We start from the raw sequence: 18669 nt of genomic DNA on the forward strand, positions 1-18669 counted from the left end.
AAATTTGTAATAAGAAGTATTGGGCCTTTGAGCCTCTTTCCTTTACCCCCAAAAAAAAAAAAGGAGGGTTCACAACAAGAAGGAGCAACACGTGGGTGAGTGTGCCTGACCTTTTTTGACAAAGTGATGAGATGGTTCATGTATAAATGCACATTTACTTTGTCAAAATTAGCCTACCAACCAAGAACGAGCCCACTCATACTTTTCAGACGGAGCGCCGAATGAATTCCGTTTATATTATTACTCTTTTTGACTTTATTTATAAAGTAAATAAAATTTTTTTTTATATAATTTATAAATTATATCATTAACTTTTTATTATAAATTTTTTTATTCTTCACTGAAATATTAGAGAGAGAAAATACTCTCTTCGGTTCTATTTATAGAGGTAGGGAAAGATTTTTTGTGTATGCTATTTATAAATTACATCAATAAATTTTTATTATAAATTTTTCTTTTTATCTTTTGTCGAATGTTAGAGAGAGAAAATGTATTATTATAGTATGTATATTTAATAAAGGCAAAATTAATAACTTATTAAATTTTTAAGACATAGTTAATAAATTTTAAGATTTTTCTTAATTTTAATAAAGCACATTAGAAATAACTTATAAATAGAATTAGATGAATATATTGTTAAAGTGTGCATATTTAATAAGGGTAAGGCTAAGAACCTACTAAAATTTTAGATAGATTTAATGCGTTTTGAGGATTTACTTAATTCTAGTGAAATATGTTAAGAGTAATACATAAATAAAACTAGAAAAGTATGAGCTAATTAATAATTATGTAGTAATTAATTATATTCTCATGAGGTGCCACCATATATGCACGTATATATGTATGAACTCTAACAGTACAATGAATTAAGGTATTAAAATTGAATTGATTATTGATTCAATCAAAATATTGACTTAAAAGTTAATGATTAAAATTATAGTCGAATCATGTTAGATCAATTATAAACAATATATTTTATTAAATCGGTTAAGATATTAGTTTAACGGTTTATCAGTTCAACCAAAAACGTTAACTTGGATGTCTATACTAGGCAATGAGCAAAAGTAAATAGTAACAAACACCAAATAGATTGACACAATAATTAAGAGAAACATCCATTATATCTAATTATAATCACTCAATTACAAATGGAGGGAAAAAATTATCAAATCTTCCTTGGTCATGCAAGGTCCGTATTACATTTTACAGCCACATCGACAAGGTAAATGCATATGTATCTCAATACGTATGCTGAGGAAGCTCTAAGATACAATGAATGTGAGGAAAAGAATGAGAGAGATGAATGAAGCAAGACAAGGTAATTAATTTTCACAACATCATGACTTTAAACTCATCAAAAGTGAGGACACCATCACCGTTGAGATCGAATCTAGAGATCATGAGTTGACATTCATCGATACTTCTGGACTGACCTAATCTGCTAAGCATGCTGCTCAGACTCTTCGGAGTTATACATCCACTCCCATCCATCTCATACATCTTAAACGCTTCTCTCAAGTCTTTCACTTTCTCCTCCTCTTCCCCTCCCTCCACGAACCTCACAAAGTCCTCAAACCCCACCAGCCCATCCCCGTCCGCATCCAAATACTCCGTCGCTGCCTCCGCCTCCTCCTCCGTCAGCTCCCCACCTATCGCCTCCACACATTGCCGCAGCTCCTTTGCCGATATCCTACCGTCCCCGTCCTCGTCAAAGTGATCAAACACACGCCCATATTGCGTCACCTTATCCATATATAATTAATGTTGATGAGTCTGTATATATACACGTCGGTAATGGATCTCAATGGCATCAAAGAAATGAATTAGAGGAAGCAACAAAAGGGCTTGGAAATGGTAAGAGGTAGAGGAAGGAGATATACATATATATCAATGAATTACGCGTGCGTGGAATGAGTTGACCTGACCGGCCTGGTTGATTCAATTGTCTGTATATATATATTTTTCTCTTTCGTAAGGTGAACGAAGAAGTTGCATGGCACTTTCGTAATTAAAGGCGAATAATGGAGAAGGAATCAATTAGGTTCGAAGATTTTGGAGGGAAATTAAGGAAGACTCATTTGTAGCGATCCATGGGACACGAGGAGCCGTCGAAGACTCTTCCCCCACAAAATCACAAGAGGAAGAATAAACGCTGAAATCAACCTCGAAGATATCACATGTAAGATCAAAATAAAGCAACTATTGATTCTCCTCCTCGACTTGGAATTCAAAATTAAATAACAGTTTTCATCGCTAAAACATTTTATTCATGCATCAGAATTAATTTAATCATGAAAATATACTTCCAGCTGTACTTTTTATAAAGCCTTGTTAATGAGATTAAAAAAATTAGGTCGAAATAATTAAACATCAAAAAACTTTTACAATAACTTCGCAAGGTGTCTTTTGATTGGTATAGGAGAGGATAGAAAAACTATTGATTGAAATTGAAATTGAAATTGAAAGTGGCAAGAGTATTTTTAAACATATTAGATGAATATTTCATTAATAATCTTATATTTAAAATTAGAGAGTATTTAATTTGATAAAAAAAACTAATGGGTAGAGTTTTATAAATAAGAAGGGAGAAATTAATTGGAGCATTGAATAGCTGCAAATTAAATAGTTAACTTTGACATCATGATTGATTATGATATCTTTGCTTATAAATTATACTAGTAGTTATTTGTATTTGTTATTATGTGTGTTTTTCATTGTTGAAATTTTTACCACAAGCGACAATTTGAAGAAATAAAGCCGGATCTTGTATCACAAATACTAAATTAAGGGTGACATTCATAGAAATTCAAAATGGATGTTATTGGGTATATTTTGCATGTATTGGTTGACATCCCTCGCGTGCTAGACTGTGGGCCGACATAATTTTATAACACTGTTAGCGTGCCAGAAAGGACTTGGCAATTGCCAATTGTAGGGCAAGAAAGAGCAAAGAGGCTTCCACCGTGTTTTTTATGGTTGAAAATCTAGAATTTAGACCTTAGCAGTGTGAAAATAAGAAATAAAATTTTCATTAATTAAAAAAATAAGGTATTATTAATCAAATATCACTTTTAATATAATAGTTAATTTTTTTTAAATTAACATAATTTTTTCATACTTATCTCTATTTAATAAGATATTTCACTCTAAAATGAATATAAAGTAATTTATTTATTAGCAGTACTTTTAAAAAAATGCAATAATTATACATTAAAATATTAAACATGTCTTATATTTTTTAACATATAATCTCTTAAAAAATATTTTATATTTTTTTAATGAAAGAAATAAGTATTTATTGGTGGTATAAATTTGAGAGTATATCAATAAAATACCTTGAAAAAATTTAACAAATAAACATTAATAAATTAATAAATAAATTTATTATTTTAAATAATATTAAATAATTTTAAGATTCTTTATAAATTTTTTGATAAATTTTTGGAGATGCGATCAGATTTAATATTTAATTTTATTTTAATTAAAAAGGGGCCTGTATTTAATCAATTAAAGAAAGTGTTAATGGGTAGCTCCTGAGATATTGGAAGACGAAGGCCGGTCTGTGTACTGTGTGCTAATAAAGACTAATTGACGTGCCGCTTCGGCGACGAAAAAGTCATATGTGCATCACAGCATCACCGTACTTATTGGTCGACGGAGTACACCGCAACTTCGTGCTCCCCCCCCCCCCCCCTTTTTTTATGCGCAATATGTTGACTGCCTCTAATTCATGTGTATTCCATTTAAAAAACAAAAACGATTCAAAATTAATACAGCAAATTATTTTAGGCCCTACAGAGCCATGTGCGTTACTTAAAAAATTTAAAATAAATTATAAATATCATCACTTATTGTAACTTTTATATTTTTTATTTTTTATTTATATTGATGATATTTGTATTGAATGTCAATTAATATTTAATAGTGAGCTGAATTGAAATAATTGATCAGATCTTGTTCACACGCTGTTTAAATTGAATGAACGTAACTTCTAATGACAAGTTTAGAATCTTCTTTCCTTTTTTGGGTCGGCTGATCATATAATTATATGCTGGATATCCAAAGCAAAGCCATTTTAGCAAGCAAAATGGTTTATGATGTGGTTGCCAAGGGAGAAAAATAAGAAAAAAGTGGAATTAGTGCTACACAAAAGATGGATGGGAAAAGATTTCAAACTAACTTGAAGTCTAGCTTCTTTTATAAAAGAATTAAGTTAAACAATCAATAATTTTGTTTGATCCAAGTTTAATTAACTCGAAATTGAATGAGATCAAATTTGGTCTATATGGCCAGGAGATTGATCTCAATAATCTAATACATTACTTTGCTTCTTTTCTCCATTTTCCTCTATGAAATATAATGATTCATTTTAATGTGACAAACTTAAGTAAGATAACAAATATATTTATAATCACATAAAATTTATCATAAGACTTCAAGAGTTAATGACAATCTTCAATAAAAATACATTTCAATTATAATTCAAATAATTTCAACTCAACTCAGCATTCAGGCTTCACAACATGTTATGATTATAGTTATATTAAAGATGATTATAATTGTATCAAAATAATTTTACATAATAAGATAAACCAATTGGTATAAAATTCAATTCCCTATCAAATCCAACTTGAAGATAAAAGTTCAATCTTACTAATTTTTTTAGTCATTTGAATTCATTTTATTTAAGGGTTAATTGATAATTTAACCCAATATTGATTTGGAATCTTTGGAGAATATGTTATTTGCTTTGATTATTGCTTCTGCATTCTAGCAAGTGTCAATAGGTTGACAATAAAATTGTAATAATTTTTTTATTCAAATAGATGAAAGATAATATTTTTTTTTTGGGAATTTGCATTGAAGAACTTGTATAGCGATTTATTCATGAGAAAATGTCAAAGGGTTCTCAAAGTGCTTTGCAAAACTGAGAGACCAAAATAAAGTTAAAATAAAAAAAATTATGTATAAGCTTTATGAAACTGCTTTATTTATAAATAAATCATATGATATTTAAAAATTACAGTCAGTTTTATTGAGATTTGAATGAAATTTAAAAATGAGGTGTGAGGATAATAATGTCCCTATTAAAAAATACATTATATCAATCAAATAATTTACAACTACCTTGTAAGTAATTTATAGCTATTATTTCAACTCTTTACAACTGTGGCTTTACATATTTAATAGTTAAATTGATCATATATTACAAATTTGATACTAATTATATGCAACTACCTCATCAATAATTTACAATAATTACTCCAATATTTTACAATGATAACTTCACATATGTAACAATTAAATGAATTATGTGTTGCCAATAAAGTTTAACACTAATTATCTACAACTGCTATGTCAGTAATTTTTAACTTACATTTTAATATTTTACAATTGTAATTTTAGTATTTTTAATGAGGACAGTATTGTCTTTATATTTTAAATTCAAATTACACTCGGGTTTTAAGAAAATTTGCTGCGGTTTCTAAATTTTACAATACTTATTTGTAAATAAGTATGTTCTATGGGATATATACCTTATTTTTTTATTAAAATTTAGTGTGAAAAGACAAAATTATCTCTCTTTTATTTTTTAAAATAATTCCCCCATTGTCATCGACCTCTGAAGTTCCAATGCCAATAATCAAATAGGCAAGGGAGGTGAACTAATTTTTTTTTCAAGGTGGTTGTGGGATTTGAACTTACAGCACAAATCTTTATATATATTTTTAACTTTGTTTCACTCTTCATGATAACATTTGTTATGAACTTTATGGTTATTTGTTATTCACAAATGGTTAATTGTTAAATTAACAATGAGACTTATTAAATAATTTAATGTACATTAATTTTTATAAATGTTTACTTATTTTTATTATCAAAAGTTTACATATCAAAAGCCTATATGAACTTATTATTTTACAAAATTTACCTGTCAAATTATTAAGAAAAAATTTCAAAGCAAGTAATACCTGCCATTTTACAAATGTTTACTTGTTAAATTATTAATGAGAATTTGTTAAAAAATTTTAATATGTGATGATTCTTATAAATATTTACTTTTTGTATTACAAGAAAAAAAAATTACCTGTTAAAAACTTGTATAACTTATTATTTTGTAAAAATTTTTAAAACTTATAATGAGATTTATCATTTCACAAAAGGTTACTTATTAAATCATCAATTGAGACTTGTTAAAACACATTTAATATGCACTAGATCTTATAAATGTTTAATAAGTTTTTATTACCAAAAGTTCACACGTTGAAAGTTTACTCTTTAAATTAACAATAGGAATTTGTTAAAAACCAGTGCATATTATTTTTTTATAAATTTTTCATTGATAATTTAATAAGTAATCATTTATAAAATGATAAGTTTCATTACTATCTTTAAAATTTGTTCTTCATAACTTGGTAAGTAAATTTTAGTAAAATAATAAGTTTACACAAGATTTTAACATGTAAACTCTTAGTAACAAATCTGTTAAACATTTATAAAATCCATTGCAAATTAATTTTTCGAACAAACCTCATTGGTAATCTAACAAGTAACCATTTGTGAAATGACATTTCTCTTATTAGTTTTAAAAATTTATTTTAATAATTTGATAAATAAATTATAGTAAAATAAAAAATTCAAGCAAGCTTTTAACATGTAAATTTTCTATAATAAAAACAAGCAAACATTTATAAAAATTAATGCATATTAAATTTTTTAGCAAATTTTTTAATAATTTAATAAGTAATAATTTGTAAAATGATAAGTAATCATTGAACACTTGACAACTATTGACATGAAAGATGAAAATAAAATTAAGAATATGAACAAAGATTTGCATCACATAACTAAAATTTAGTGGTTGGCAATCATCTTGAGTAGTTAAAGAGCTGTGAGTTCAAACCTTTCCTTGACTACCTTAAAAAAAATATATCTCCTTTACTGATCTAGTGATTGTCGCTAGAGCTCCAGTGACTGATGACAATGAGGGAACTCTTTAAAGAAAAGTAAATCAAAATTAATTGGTCCTTCACATTGTTGTCATACAAATTGAATTGCGAGAATGATAGAGATGTTTCAAAATGACTAATTAATTTAACTCATGTCCCAAGCTTTAAACTCTAAGAATTTATAAGCTTGACTGGTAACCACTTCATTATAATGAGATAATTTATTTTTAAAATTTTAATATGCTTGAAGAATAAATAAATTTCTTTTTCTGTTAAAATTTGAAATATAAATTACAAATTTATTATAAAAAAGTTATAAAATTGAGAACTGAACTTTCAAATTCATGAAATTTAGCATTTGATATTTAAGTTGAATTAATCAATCATTTTGAGATTTCTCTATCATTCTCCCAATTGAATTTAGTGATTCTTTGCTTTATAAGTGACAGAGTTTTGTCAAGAGCCACCTTAAAAATGTTAATATATCGAGATACACGTGTCAGTTCCTTAAGTAATAAACTTCCAACACCATTAGACACCTCAAACAAGCTTCGCACGTGATCGCTGGTAGTATTACTTCTACTCCTTCTAGTTTTGGGGTTGGATTTGCTCTTTTGCAAAGAAGCGAAGAAATTAGAATAAATTTGGATTGTTAAATTAAATCAAAAAATTTAAATTTAATAATTTTTAAAAGTATAGAAGTGAAGAAATTAACCAAGGAGTCATGGAATCAAATTCCTTAACCACTTTTACCATCTTTGAATGAAAGTGTCACCAGTATTGAAGCTTCGATGATCGGCTGTTGATAACTTTATTAGTGGTAAGAGCTTTAGTAACCTCATTGCCAGCAGGGTCTCTAACGACCAGCATTGATGATAATGTGGGGGACTTTTTTACTATAAATTTTAGGGGCAATTCTGCCATTTTGTGTAAGAAATTAATATAAATTAATGATCAAGGACTGCATGGAATTTCAGAATCTTTAAGGTCCTTAGTTGATATAAACTTGTTAGGGTTGTCCTTAAGTGATATTGTCCCAATATTTTTTACAATTAATTATTGATTTTTTTTTTATTATTATTTTTCTCCGTCCTCGGACCGGTTGGGCTCCCCGACATCTCTGTGGGAGTGCTTTTATAACTGCCAACCAGGAATTGACAGCTGGCAACACATCGCGCGAGGCTCGCTTTCCCTCGAACTCTCCTCATTACTATGAGCATATCCTCATAGTATTTTCGTAATTAACGCGATTTTTTATGGCATGTCCCCAACTTCTAGGTGACATGAGATCGTCCTTGAGCCTCGTGTCGAAAGTCCTCTTTCCCTCTTGCGCAGCTTGCTCTTCTCGTTTTCCCTTGTCGTGCGGGACAGAAGCCCTACTGCCAATCGCCGCCGCTGCCAATGGCCGCGATCAGCCTTAGGAGACTGGTTTCACCACCCTCGCTCGGAGCCCTTGGATTCCTTTCCAACCGAGCTCTCGGATCGGCGGCTTTGGCCGTTCAGTACGACTATGATGATGACGAAGATGAGTACGAGGCGTGCAGGCCTAGAGCCATGGCCGAATCGGCGGGTTGGGCGCCGGAACGTGGAGTTCAGTGGGTAATGATTGGGGAGTCGGGCGCCAAACGCCACGTGTTTGCCGAGAGGCTCTCCAAGCTTCTTGAAGTTCCCCATATATCTATGGGCAGTCTTCTTCGGCAGGAGCTGACCCCACGCTCTGCTCTCTACCAGCAGGTAATTTCGTCTCTTGTAAATTCAGAATACGTGGTGCTGCATTTTTTTTTTCGTTGTTCGGAAAGTTGCGGCAAGAGCGTTCGAGAGGGAACAATTAACTGTTGATGCGAGGAAAAATGGGATGAGCTAATTTCCTGGATATTTCTTTTCCAAACCTATCTATCTATCTATCTATCTCTGCCTTCATCCTCTCATAAGGTTTAGTTACTGATGCTTTTATGTGCGCCTATTTTGTGAAGAGAGGAACACACACACAATAACACCTCGAGCTCGTGTCAAAATCGAGCAAGCTTAGGTGTTGATTTTGCTTTATAGTTTGAAGGTTCGTCTGGCATGGTTCAGCTCTGTTGATTTAATAGTTTTCCCTTCCAATACATGTCATGCTCCTGTATCTTACGCAAGTTTCTCCATTCCAGATAGCGAATGCCCTGAACGAAGGAAAGCTTGTTCCCGAGGAAATAATTTTCGGGTTACTGTCGAGAAGGCTTGAAGAAGGATATTCAACAGGTGAAACTGGCTTCATCCTGGATGGAATTCCTCGTACAAGGATTCAGGCTGTAAGTTTAATTTTTTCCGCTTTCGGAAGTTATAATTACTCATGATATATTATTTCTCTATCGGCGCGAATTATTTTTCTAGTAACTGATGTCATGCCCAGGAGTTAAGCGACATACCTATAATTTGACTCCTTGCATTTGTAATGATCAGTTGCTTATCTATTACAGGAGATTCTTGATCAAATTGTTCATGTTGATTTGGTTGTGAATTTCAAATGCTCGGAAGAAAACTCGGCGAAGAAAACTCAGGAGTATATTCGAATGAGCTGCTGCGGGGCTTCATCTGAGCAGTTGCAGGATGAACTATTAAAATCCCGTTGCGGAAGTTCTCGTAAAGAAAATTTCGGCAACCTTGGAGAACAGGTAACGATAACCTTTTCCTCCTTTTTAGAAGTTACACTTGGATATCAATTACATGTGGTTCTATTATGAGTTATTGCGTCTCATTATTTGTCTTGTTTTTGTCTTTTCTAGAGCAAGATGTTGGAAGATTACTACTGTAAGCAGAAGAAACTTATTAATTTTGAAGTAGCCGGTGGACCTGGAGAAAACTGGCAGGGGCTTCTGGCTGCATTGCATCTTAAGCACATTAATGCTACTAGTTCTACACAGAAGTTGACTGCTAAATAGGTCATCAATCTTCCCACCCAGCATTCATATTCCTTTGCGGCGTTCTAGTACTTGTGAATATGAGAGCCAGAGTTATTCGGAAAATTTTTAAATAATTTCCGGAAGTTTTGTTTTGTTTGTTCGTTTTTCTTTTCAATTTTTGACAACCTGGAGAGTTTACCTTCGATGTGTTGCCTCAAGTAAAGAAAGGCAGAATACGGCCCTGTATGACCACTATTATTTTACAAGTGAGCATGTTATCTTCTTTTCTGTTTCTGTGCACTTTTCCCCTTCAGCTCGTTAATTTTGGGTTCCATTGCTATCCAATAATTATGTGACGATGGCTTTTGGGTTCTAAGGATCTGAACTGGTTTGTGCCGCTCTGCTTTCCCGCAACTTCCCTATCCAGTTCCAGGATGGAATGACTTCACGCAGAAATTCTAGTGCAACAAAATGGCAGAACCAGTATTTTTGCCCCCTTTTTAACTACTTTACGGATCCAATCTGCGGGGCTATCTTCTGATGTAGGTATGGCATGGCATCCGGGGCTACTTGATGCCACTACATCTTTCAGTCAGGCAGAGGCCAAGGAGGATATCATATCACCAAGCATCCTCAATCAGGTTCTTAATTTTTTCAATTCCATTGTGTCATGCTTGCTTAGAATTAGATTGTTAAGGAATCAAAAATGCAAATGCTTGCTACCTATTTGTTCAAATAGGTCAAAGGCTCAACTTCTGGTCGGACTTGCTATCGTTTTCTTTATGCTTATTTCAACAGCGCTTGAAATAAATCATACCACCACTGATATTCGAATCTATTTGAGACTTTCATTCCACATTTCCATTTTGGGACCAGCTGTTTTCAAACAAAATTAGAAACAAGCGTATAGGATAGAACGGCCTCAATCTAACAGACGTCTGTTCTAGGACCCTGTATTATGTACTAAGCTGTATGTAGTGATCGTCTAAATATTATTAATTTACATAGTGTTATCAAGTTATTTCTGATCTGCCCAACTAAGGGGAGATAGCCGTTTCTTTTGTACAAGTGGTATATCGGAAAGGTAGCAGGCAGAGAGTAGCATCTTTTGGCAGATTCTGCGGGACTATTCGCTGTTCGCCCATACATCCGTAAGGAGTTTATATCTGACAGCAAATGAATTTTGAATTTCTTTCGACTTCCAAGTGGGTTTTGTAGAATGTGCTTTGGACATGAAACCATCGTTAGATATCAAAGACACGGGAGAGTTTAATTCATCGAGCTCATCATCGCTGGCGTATGCCTTCCTTAGAACGGAAGATCTACTTCTCAGTTTAGGTTCGCTTCCGACCTCCCCAATTATGTTTGCTATGGAAGATACAGCGGGAGTTATATAGACTGTGGGGGTCGCAATGCATGGGAGGTTTTTGACACGCACTCCATCATCCTCGAGATCATCCTGTAGAAAATTGAAAATAGAAAAAAAAATCCAGAGATTACAAACAAATTCCGCAGAAATTTTGGTACTTCATTAATGGAACATTGCATGTCAAATAACTCAATATCTAACGCGGACAGGTCTTTTACGCTGAGCATCGCTACCAGGCAGTCCAGGCTTACAAACTAGCCAATGACCAAGGAGTCAACCATATGATAGAAAGGAATGGAATTATGATGGGTCGCCACTGCTTAAGTGAACCAAAAAGCAAATTTCATGAAATATGATGTACAGTGAGGAGGAAATTCATCGCGACATTAAGCGAATTGTGAAGAAAATAAGTGCACATTTGCTTATCTAACCTCTGAATCTAGAGCTTCAAAAATAGCAGTTGGAATTGGATCAGGGCAGAACTCATCTGAGGCAAAATTGTTTAAAATCCTCTTGATTACTGGTGCGCTAAACATAGGGCATACCTTCACAAACAAAATCCGTTTCAACATGACTACCATGACTGATGAAAGAAACTTTTTGGCAATTAAGTGAATGAGGAAAAATAGAAACATCTCAAGTTCATGGCCAAACCTCTTTCCTGACGGATGCACCCAGCAGCATATCCTTAGGAAGCATCAAGAGTTCACTTAGTGCATTAAGAAGATGGAAGGACTTGCAAGATGCATTCTGGCTCCCATCATTATTAGCTAAGTCAGGGTCATCGTTGTCTTGAAGCGAGTCATCATCATCAATGCCAAATAGGTCAGTAAGCCATCTAGACCAGTTCCCAATCTGGGAAGTGCAGCCCACAAGTCAGAACTTGATTCAATACACTTTCAACATTATATAGAGTCTGATTCAATACAACTTTAACATAGTAGACTATTTTATGGGCAGCCCTCTCAAAGCTATACTGTTGGTCCATTATTAGAGCCCCGTTCAAAACAAATAGAGTTATCCGCAGAAAGAAAAACATGAATTGAACCCATGTTTTTAGGCTTAAATGAAGCCATAGGTGGATGGCCTGATATTGTAGTTTTCAGGTGTAGGAGAAATATACCGCAGTTTTTAGCTGCACACCAGCTCCGAAGCTTGATTTTCCAGGGAGAATAGGAAGAACCTTAGGATCACTGATTGGATCGGATACAGGATCAGTTGGGATTTCATCAGCAGATTCACGAAGAATAGCATTGAACATAGCCACATCTAATCTTGCCACGCATTGCTCCATTATCTAGATTTAGTAAAAGAACAGCATTTTGATGTCAGGATAGAAGCAAGAAAGAGTTTTTATCAGCCAAAACAAACTTAACTACATATTAGAAGAAAAAGATCAATTGATTTTTTTATATTTTAAATCTAAAACAAACACTTGCAGTTCAGGAGCCTTGTGCTCAAGCAATTTGCACAAATCATAAGCGTGAAGTACCTTGCAAGTCAACCACCCTGATTCAGGTGATCAGAGATTTGACCAGATATAAGGGGCAACCCTCATAACTGCCATTATCACAAGCTGATATTTTACCCAAAAGTTCCCATTAAAGATTCACTTGTTACCAGGAATCTCAGGTATTAAATTCTATAGAAAGAGAATTTTGAAATCAGGAACAGTAATAGACCAAAAGAGAAAGACCAACTGAAGTACATTTTGACGCCACAGAACAGGGGAAAAATTATAGACTGACCAATCTAGACAGCACTGGCAAACAACCACACTCATGCCCTCCAGCACGAATAGGACAGAGCTTTTCATAGGCTTCCTTAAAGGCATTCTTCCAAATATCTTGTGAAAACTTCCCCTGTTCATGATCACATGAGCTAGACATCCTTCCAAAGGTTTTCCATGAGGAAGAGCCCACACCTTTTTCGGTGACCTTCGCATCAACTTGATGCATGTGTGGAGTCATAGTCTGGATATAGACCAAGTAGAATTCAGATAAGATGCTGATAAAAAATTTTAATGTTTATCCAGTCTAGTATGCTGCTTTAGGATTGTTCAGAAGGAGAAAATAGTTAAGGGATTACCAGCCACCATATAGATTCCACAATGCGAGAGAAGATCCAAGCTTCTACCTTTTCCAGTGCTGATATGTATACAAGGGGGTCATCCCAATTACCAAAACCTTCTTGCTCAACAGTGGTGTTTTCATTGTTTCTGGGAGAGGATCCCTTCCATCGCAGTGAGGGAGTTATCTTGTCATTCCCCTCTCCCCCAATTCTCCTTTTTACGCTAGGTCCAGCAGTAACAGAAGGCATTACATTTTTGGTGGTTTGGCATATAATTGTTCTTAACACGATAGAATTAGACAACCAAAATGTCAACCTGCAGTTGGATGCCAGAGGTCAATCAGTTCGCAGAGCTTATGATGAAAAAATAACATCTCATGTAGCAAGAATTGGCAACTTCTCTGACTCATTAGATTGAACCGTTAGCAAGATATCTACTTCACTTCATTCGCCATTTGATCTTATATCCTATTAGTTGTAAAGTTTAGATGAAGCTGAGTCTCGTTTTGTAAGTATTTTGACAGAGGCATCTAGGCAAGTTCAGAAAATAAAGAAGGAAACATTCTTTAAGCTGTAGAAGCCTCTTGTTTTCTCAATTAACTGATCAAAGGAAATATTATTTTCACTGACCCCTAACCTTTTACGACGATGCAATTAGTTTTCAGGCTTGAACTACAAAGCAAATAAAAATTTTAACTTAATTGATTATATGATGTGTCAAAGGATAAATGATATTATATAATCATTCCTCATGATTATCCAGAAAAGTAGCTATTGATGATAGTTTATCTTCTGATTTCTGTGTTTATGATTATATTCATTAATATTAAAAATAGAAAGAGGTTGATGATGATCGGTTCTTAGCCTTCGTTCCTGCCCACCAAATCTCATTGTTACATTTCAACAGGTTGGTGGGAAAGCGCTTAAAATTATATGCATAGAAAATATTTAGCTCAGGCGTACCTTGGGACATCATTTCCACACGCTTTTGCAACAAGTACTAGTCCAGAAACAGCACTTTTAGCAGCTCCAGCCCTTCTTGATCGAAGATTTTCTTTACAAGCATGAAGATAGAGCCTAGAAAGGCGCCGAGCTGGGGCATATATCTTACTCATGGAGCTTCCGTGCTCAGCAACTACAGAATATAGAGCAACCTCTATAGTTGCAGCTTCTCTTAACTCTCCTTCAAGCATCTTTATCTTGCTTTCCAAAAGATTGATTTTGCGGTCTGAAATTGAACTCCTTACTTCCTTTGGATAAACCTTGGCATCTTTTTTGTCACTGACTCTGATATTCCCTCCATTATTTTGCACATCTCCAACCATGCCAGCATCCTTTACTTCATCATGATGATTACTGCCAGGTGATCCAGTACTCAATGTTGAGTCTGTAGGTGACCTTACAGACTTTACGTGCTTTAATCTTTCACTTTTCAGACTATTGTCTTTCAAAACAATATTTGTCCCATCTAAAGTATATGCACTTGTACTCAATGGGTTTTGATCTTTGACACCTTCAGTTCCAGAATTTTCATCTGTCACATGGCAGAGCTTATACAAATTAGAAATTTCATTTGCATGTTTATCATTAACAGAACTACAGTAAAATTTATCACTTATGCTTTCCACGTGATAATTTTCAGCTTCCTCACATCCCTTATAAAGTTTGTCGTTGATTTCAGAACCATCCTTGTTTGCAGTGCCAGGATTCGTTCCCACATAGTGATTATTATCTGGAGATGCTGTGTTGCAAGGATAACCATGAGAAGTGCATTCATTGCGGTTTAATTGAGCATCAGTAGTTATAGTTCTACTTGTATCAGCGTTTATTTGAACATGCTGATTCAAATGCTCGTAGTAACTGCTGCCAGTCTTGGTCCTAGGATTTTCATTTAAGTTGTCAAGTGCTAAAGATGGGGAAGAACGATGAACGATTGATGAGACAACATGCTTTTGGGATGTCACTGAACTATGATGAGAACTAATAGAAGTTTGACCATTTAGTGGACTCCCAAGATCAGATGATACATCTACTGATGATGTGTATGGCGAACTCCTCTCCAGCTTCTTATATGTATCTTGCGGTATTATATTCAATTTTTCAATCCTTTTTTCTGAATCCAGCGCATGCTCTTTATCATTCCCATCTGTGTTTTGAGTAGATCCATTCTGCGATTTGGTTACAGTTATCATATCAAATAATATAGTATGATGAGGATTTTTGTGATATTCTGAAATTCACCCAACTAGTAGACTGCATTATTAAGCATTGATGAAAACATGAAAATACAGTTTCTGTTTTCACATTAAATTCAGAAGATCAAAGATGCTGTAATGCAGTAGTGGTTCCTAATCCCTCTCCAACACAAAGCATCTAAATGCTGCATTAATCTGAAGCAGATTCATTAAGAGGAAAGCAGTTGAAGTGATGCATAGATTCATTTTCTAAATATGGATTCTGCAATGCAAATTTATCCTAGTACTGGGATGAAAGAATGTCAACACATTGAAGTTCTTGGATGCCTAAGAAGCCAGTAACTGGTTATTAGCGTATTGAATAGACACTGCCAACACATTGTAAAGATGTTCCCAATACCTTGAAAGGATGGTACTAGTACATGGACCGGGTACAAATATAACATAAGTCTGCCCCGTAAAATTCTTTTTCAGAAATGTTTGTCAAAAGTGATTAACAAGCCCCAAGTGAAAGACCCCCCTTTTCTCTATCTTTATAAATGTTCATGTTCTATCTTACACGAGACGAGGGGCCTATGTAAATAAGTATCCCCGCAATATTAACACAGTTACAACAATAGAAGTAGAGTCCCTCAATATTAACACAGTTACAACAATACAAGTAGAGTGCATGCTTCTATCAATGCAAGGAAGGAATAGAAGAAAACTACGGTACCTCTTGAAGTTCAGGAGTTCTATTTCCAATGGACTCAAGGACGGAAGTAACTGCAGCCACAGATGAATGTGAGGAAATATCGTCATCAGTAAAAGAGGCAATCTCAGCTTCCTCAGTGTATTCTTCATTCATCAATTCCGAAACAGAGTCACCAACACCACTTCCCTTTGACATAGCTTTTGACAACCTGTCCTTTGAAGACGAGCTATTGTGATCCTTTTGAACAGGCTGAATTTTAATGAACAAAAGTGGCTGATCTGTGTTTCTGTAGTTTCTCTTGCAGTTCAATGGAGCACTAATGCTCAACGCCTCTTTGAGCATACCATAATCTGCCAAATCTATGATAGCCGTTCCCAATAACTGGCCTTTAACAGCCTTATCTCTTCGAGGCTCATACAAGTTGAACTCCAAACAATTCTTTTGAAATACATCAGCATCACCGCCTCTAACAGACATATCCCTCAACAAAGTTGCATGAAGTTTAAATGACTCGTTAAATTGAATTTTTCCTTCACCGATAACAGAACCAAGAGAGGGGACAACAAGATTGGTAGAACCTGAACTGCATTCGCCATTTCCCCATTGCATTAATACAGAACGAAGGGATCTGAGGGATTGAGTAGGGGGCCAAGGTTTAATCTCCTGTATATGAACGAGGTAATCAATTTGAACAGTGGCACTTCTCCTATTCTTTCCTCTCAAGCCTAGGACCATTGCTGCCGAGATTGTGACTCTTGTATTGATGAATTAGTGACTTCAAAATGTCGTGAGATGTGCGAAATCACAAGCCCTCTGAAGTGAAACAGAATAAAGGCAGGAAATTAGGATGGCGATCACGTTTTAAAGATAACAGAACTCGGAAATCAGGAGAATGCAATACAGAAAATGAGAACATCGCGATGGATTCCCATAGAATCATCAAAAAAAAAGAAAAAGAAAAACTCTTCGACCCTTACCGTTCGTGTGTGACTGTGAGTGTGCTTCAGCAGGCTCGAGAATGAGAAGAGAGAGAAGAAGGGATGAAGCCGTGAAAATCAAGCGAGAACTACAGTGAGCTGGCTGGACAAGACGCGGGCATTTGAGAATTTATCTGAGACTTGGACCCTGAAGCCACCACGCATACTATTTGAAAGTTGAAAACGAAGTAAGGAAAAAAACCTCCCGCCTTTCAGAAAATGATTGCATTGAGCATGTAAACAAGAGTTTACGAGCTGGACCAACAAACAAATGCAGAAATTCTCAGAACCAAAGTAAGAGTCATTATATCCACCGATCAGAGAATGCATTAAAAGAACCATGCAAGTTGAGGCTTAAAGTAGGCAGAAATTTCATGAATTTACTTGCAAGTTAAATAATAAATACATAAATACAAATGCATCGGGGGGAAAAAAAAGAAAGGCGTAAAACATAATAAGAGGCGGACCAAACTTAATGTAAGCTTACCGGAAAAAGCAGTGAGTGGAAGTGGTAGCCTGGTAGGAATGACAGAACTGCAGACGCTAGCTGGAGGAGTTCGTTGTTATGACTTCAAAATGGGTCCTCATTTCGGAGACTCGAAGATATCTGAGCCTGTGGGACTCACAAGCTGACAGTGAAAGATTACTTAAAAAGCTATGCTTCCACAGAAATAAAATAAAATAATAACAATGAATAATAAAAAGGATGACGGTGAATTTAAAGAACATTGTAATCTATTATTTTGTATCATCAGCGTTCAATTTTCATGATAAGTGTGCTAAACAGCCAAAACAAAATTTATGGACACAGTCCCAAGAAAATGGATCGAGAATTTACGGCGCCCATTTGCAACCTGACCTCCTTTCTTTTTTCGAATTTGTCAGTGGCTAGGCTCGTCTTGCCATGGTTCTCACATGCATATTGTCCTGATATCATTATTTCTCTTTTTGTCCTCTTCCGAGTTTGAAGCACAATGCTTAGGTATAAGGCTTCAGGTAAATGTTCGAATTTCAATTCCAGTGTCTGTAGTACGATTCAATTCAATAATGTTATCTTCTTAATATTAGTATAACAATTCTTGATACATGAAATATACCCCAAAAAAAAAATAACGAAAAGAAAAGAGAAAATAATAATTAAGGAATTTTATATGAAATTTATATCAGTAAATAATTAGTTATTATCAAAATTTAAATAAAAAATAAGTCAGACGAATTGTTATCAATTTAAAATGAATTGACAAAACTCGGGTGAATACTTGTTGATAAAAAATTAACTTAAATTAATAAGTATTTATTTAAATTTTGATAATAATTGATTGTGCCATATTTTTTCACAAGAAAATGTGACTTTATGGGAATCTGAAGTTAGTGGCCTAGTGCCGCGTTTACATTACTATGTCAATAAACATAATAGAAAGTAACAGCAGGAGTTTCAATTGAAATGTTTGCAATATCCGAGAGATCAAAAACCATGTTTTGAATCAAGATTTCCAAGAGAGGTTGCATGGGTTAAGGTAGGGCGCTCTCTA

The 18669-nt window shown here is 34.3% G+C and overlaps 3 protein-coding genes across 8 annotated transcripts; 1 reads left to right on the forward strand and 2 right to left on the reverse strand.

Moving 5' to 3' along the window:
- Positions 1–1090: 1090 nt before the first annotated feature.
- On the reverse strand, positions 1091–1905 carry LOC129304692 (putative calcium-binding protein CML23). The gene has a single exon (XM_054944442.1). The coding sequence runs from the start codon at positions 1750–1752 to the stop codon at positions 1330–1332; it is 423 nt and encodes a 140-aa protein (XP_054800417.1). The 5' UTR covers positions 1753–1905; the 3' UTR covers positions 1091–1329.
- A 6309-nt stretch (positions 1906–8214) lies between these two features.
- On the forward strand, positions 8215–15389 carry LOC129314044 (probable adenylate kinase 7, mitochondrial). 5 transcript variants are annotated; one of them, XR_008594054.1, is made up of 7 exons: positions 8215–8684; positions 9101–9241; positions 9410–9604; positions 9716–10098; positions 10210–10473; positions 14179–14634; positions 14953–15389. XR_008594054.1 is itself a non-coding variant. In XM_054957432.1 (4 exons), the coding sequence occupies exons 1-4, from the start codon at positions 8352–8354 to the stop codon at positions 9869–9871; spliced, it is 825 nt and encodes a 274-aa protein (XP_054813407.1). In that variant the 5' UTR covers positions 8215–8351; the 3' UTR covers positions 9872–10120. The 5 variants fall into 5 exon arrangements, 1 of the variants encoding a protein (XP_054813407.1); XR_008594056.1 differs by having other exon boundaries at positions 14971–15389; XR_008594055.1 differs by lacking the exon at positions 14179–14634.
- Positions 10656–17882, reverse strand: LOC129314029 (uncharacterized). Of its 2 annotated transcripts, XM_054957420.1 has the most exons (11): positions 17625–17882; positions 17138–17392; positions 16182–16973; positions 14887–15439; positions 14235–14805; positions 13290–13587; positions 12950–13174; positions 12325–12498; positions 11856–12056; positions 11633–11746; positions 10656–11291 (listed from the first exon to the last, which is right to left on the reverse strand). In XM_054957420.1, exons 3-11 carry the CDS (start codon positions 16893–16895, stop codon positions 10959–10961), a joined length of 3183 nt encoding a protein of 1060 aa, XP_054813395.1. In that variant the 5' UTR covers positions 16896–16973; positions 17138–17392; positions 17625–17882; the 3' UTR covers positions 10656–10958. The 2 variants fall into 2 exon arrangements, with proteins under 2 accessions (XP_054813395.1, XP_054813388.1); XM_054957413.1 differs by having other exon boundaries at positions 14235–15439.
- Positions 17883–18669: the final 787 nt, after the last annotated feature.

The sequence above is a fragment of the Prosopis cineraria genome, unplaced genomic scaffold, assembly GCF_029017545.1.
Source record: "Prosopis cineraria cultivar Desert tree isolate PC_DT_omini unplaced genomic scaffold, ASM2901754v1 PC1, whole genome shotgun sequence".
Taxonomy (NCBI): Eukaryota; Viridiplantae; Streptophyta; class Magnoliopsida; order Fabales; family Fabaceae; genus Prosopis; species Prosopis cineraria.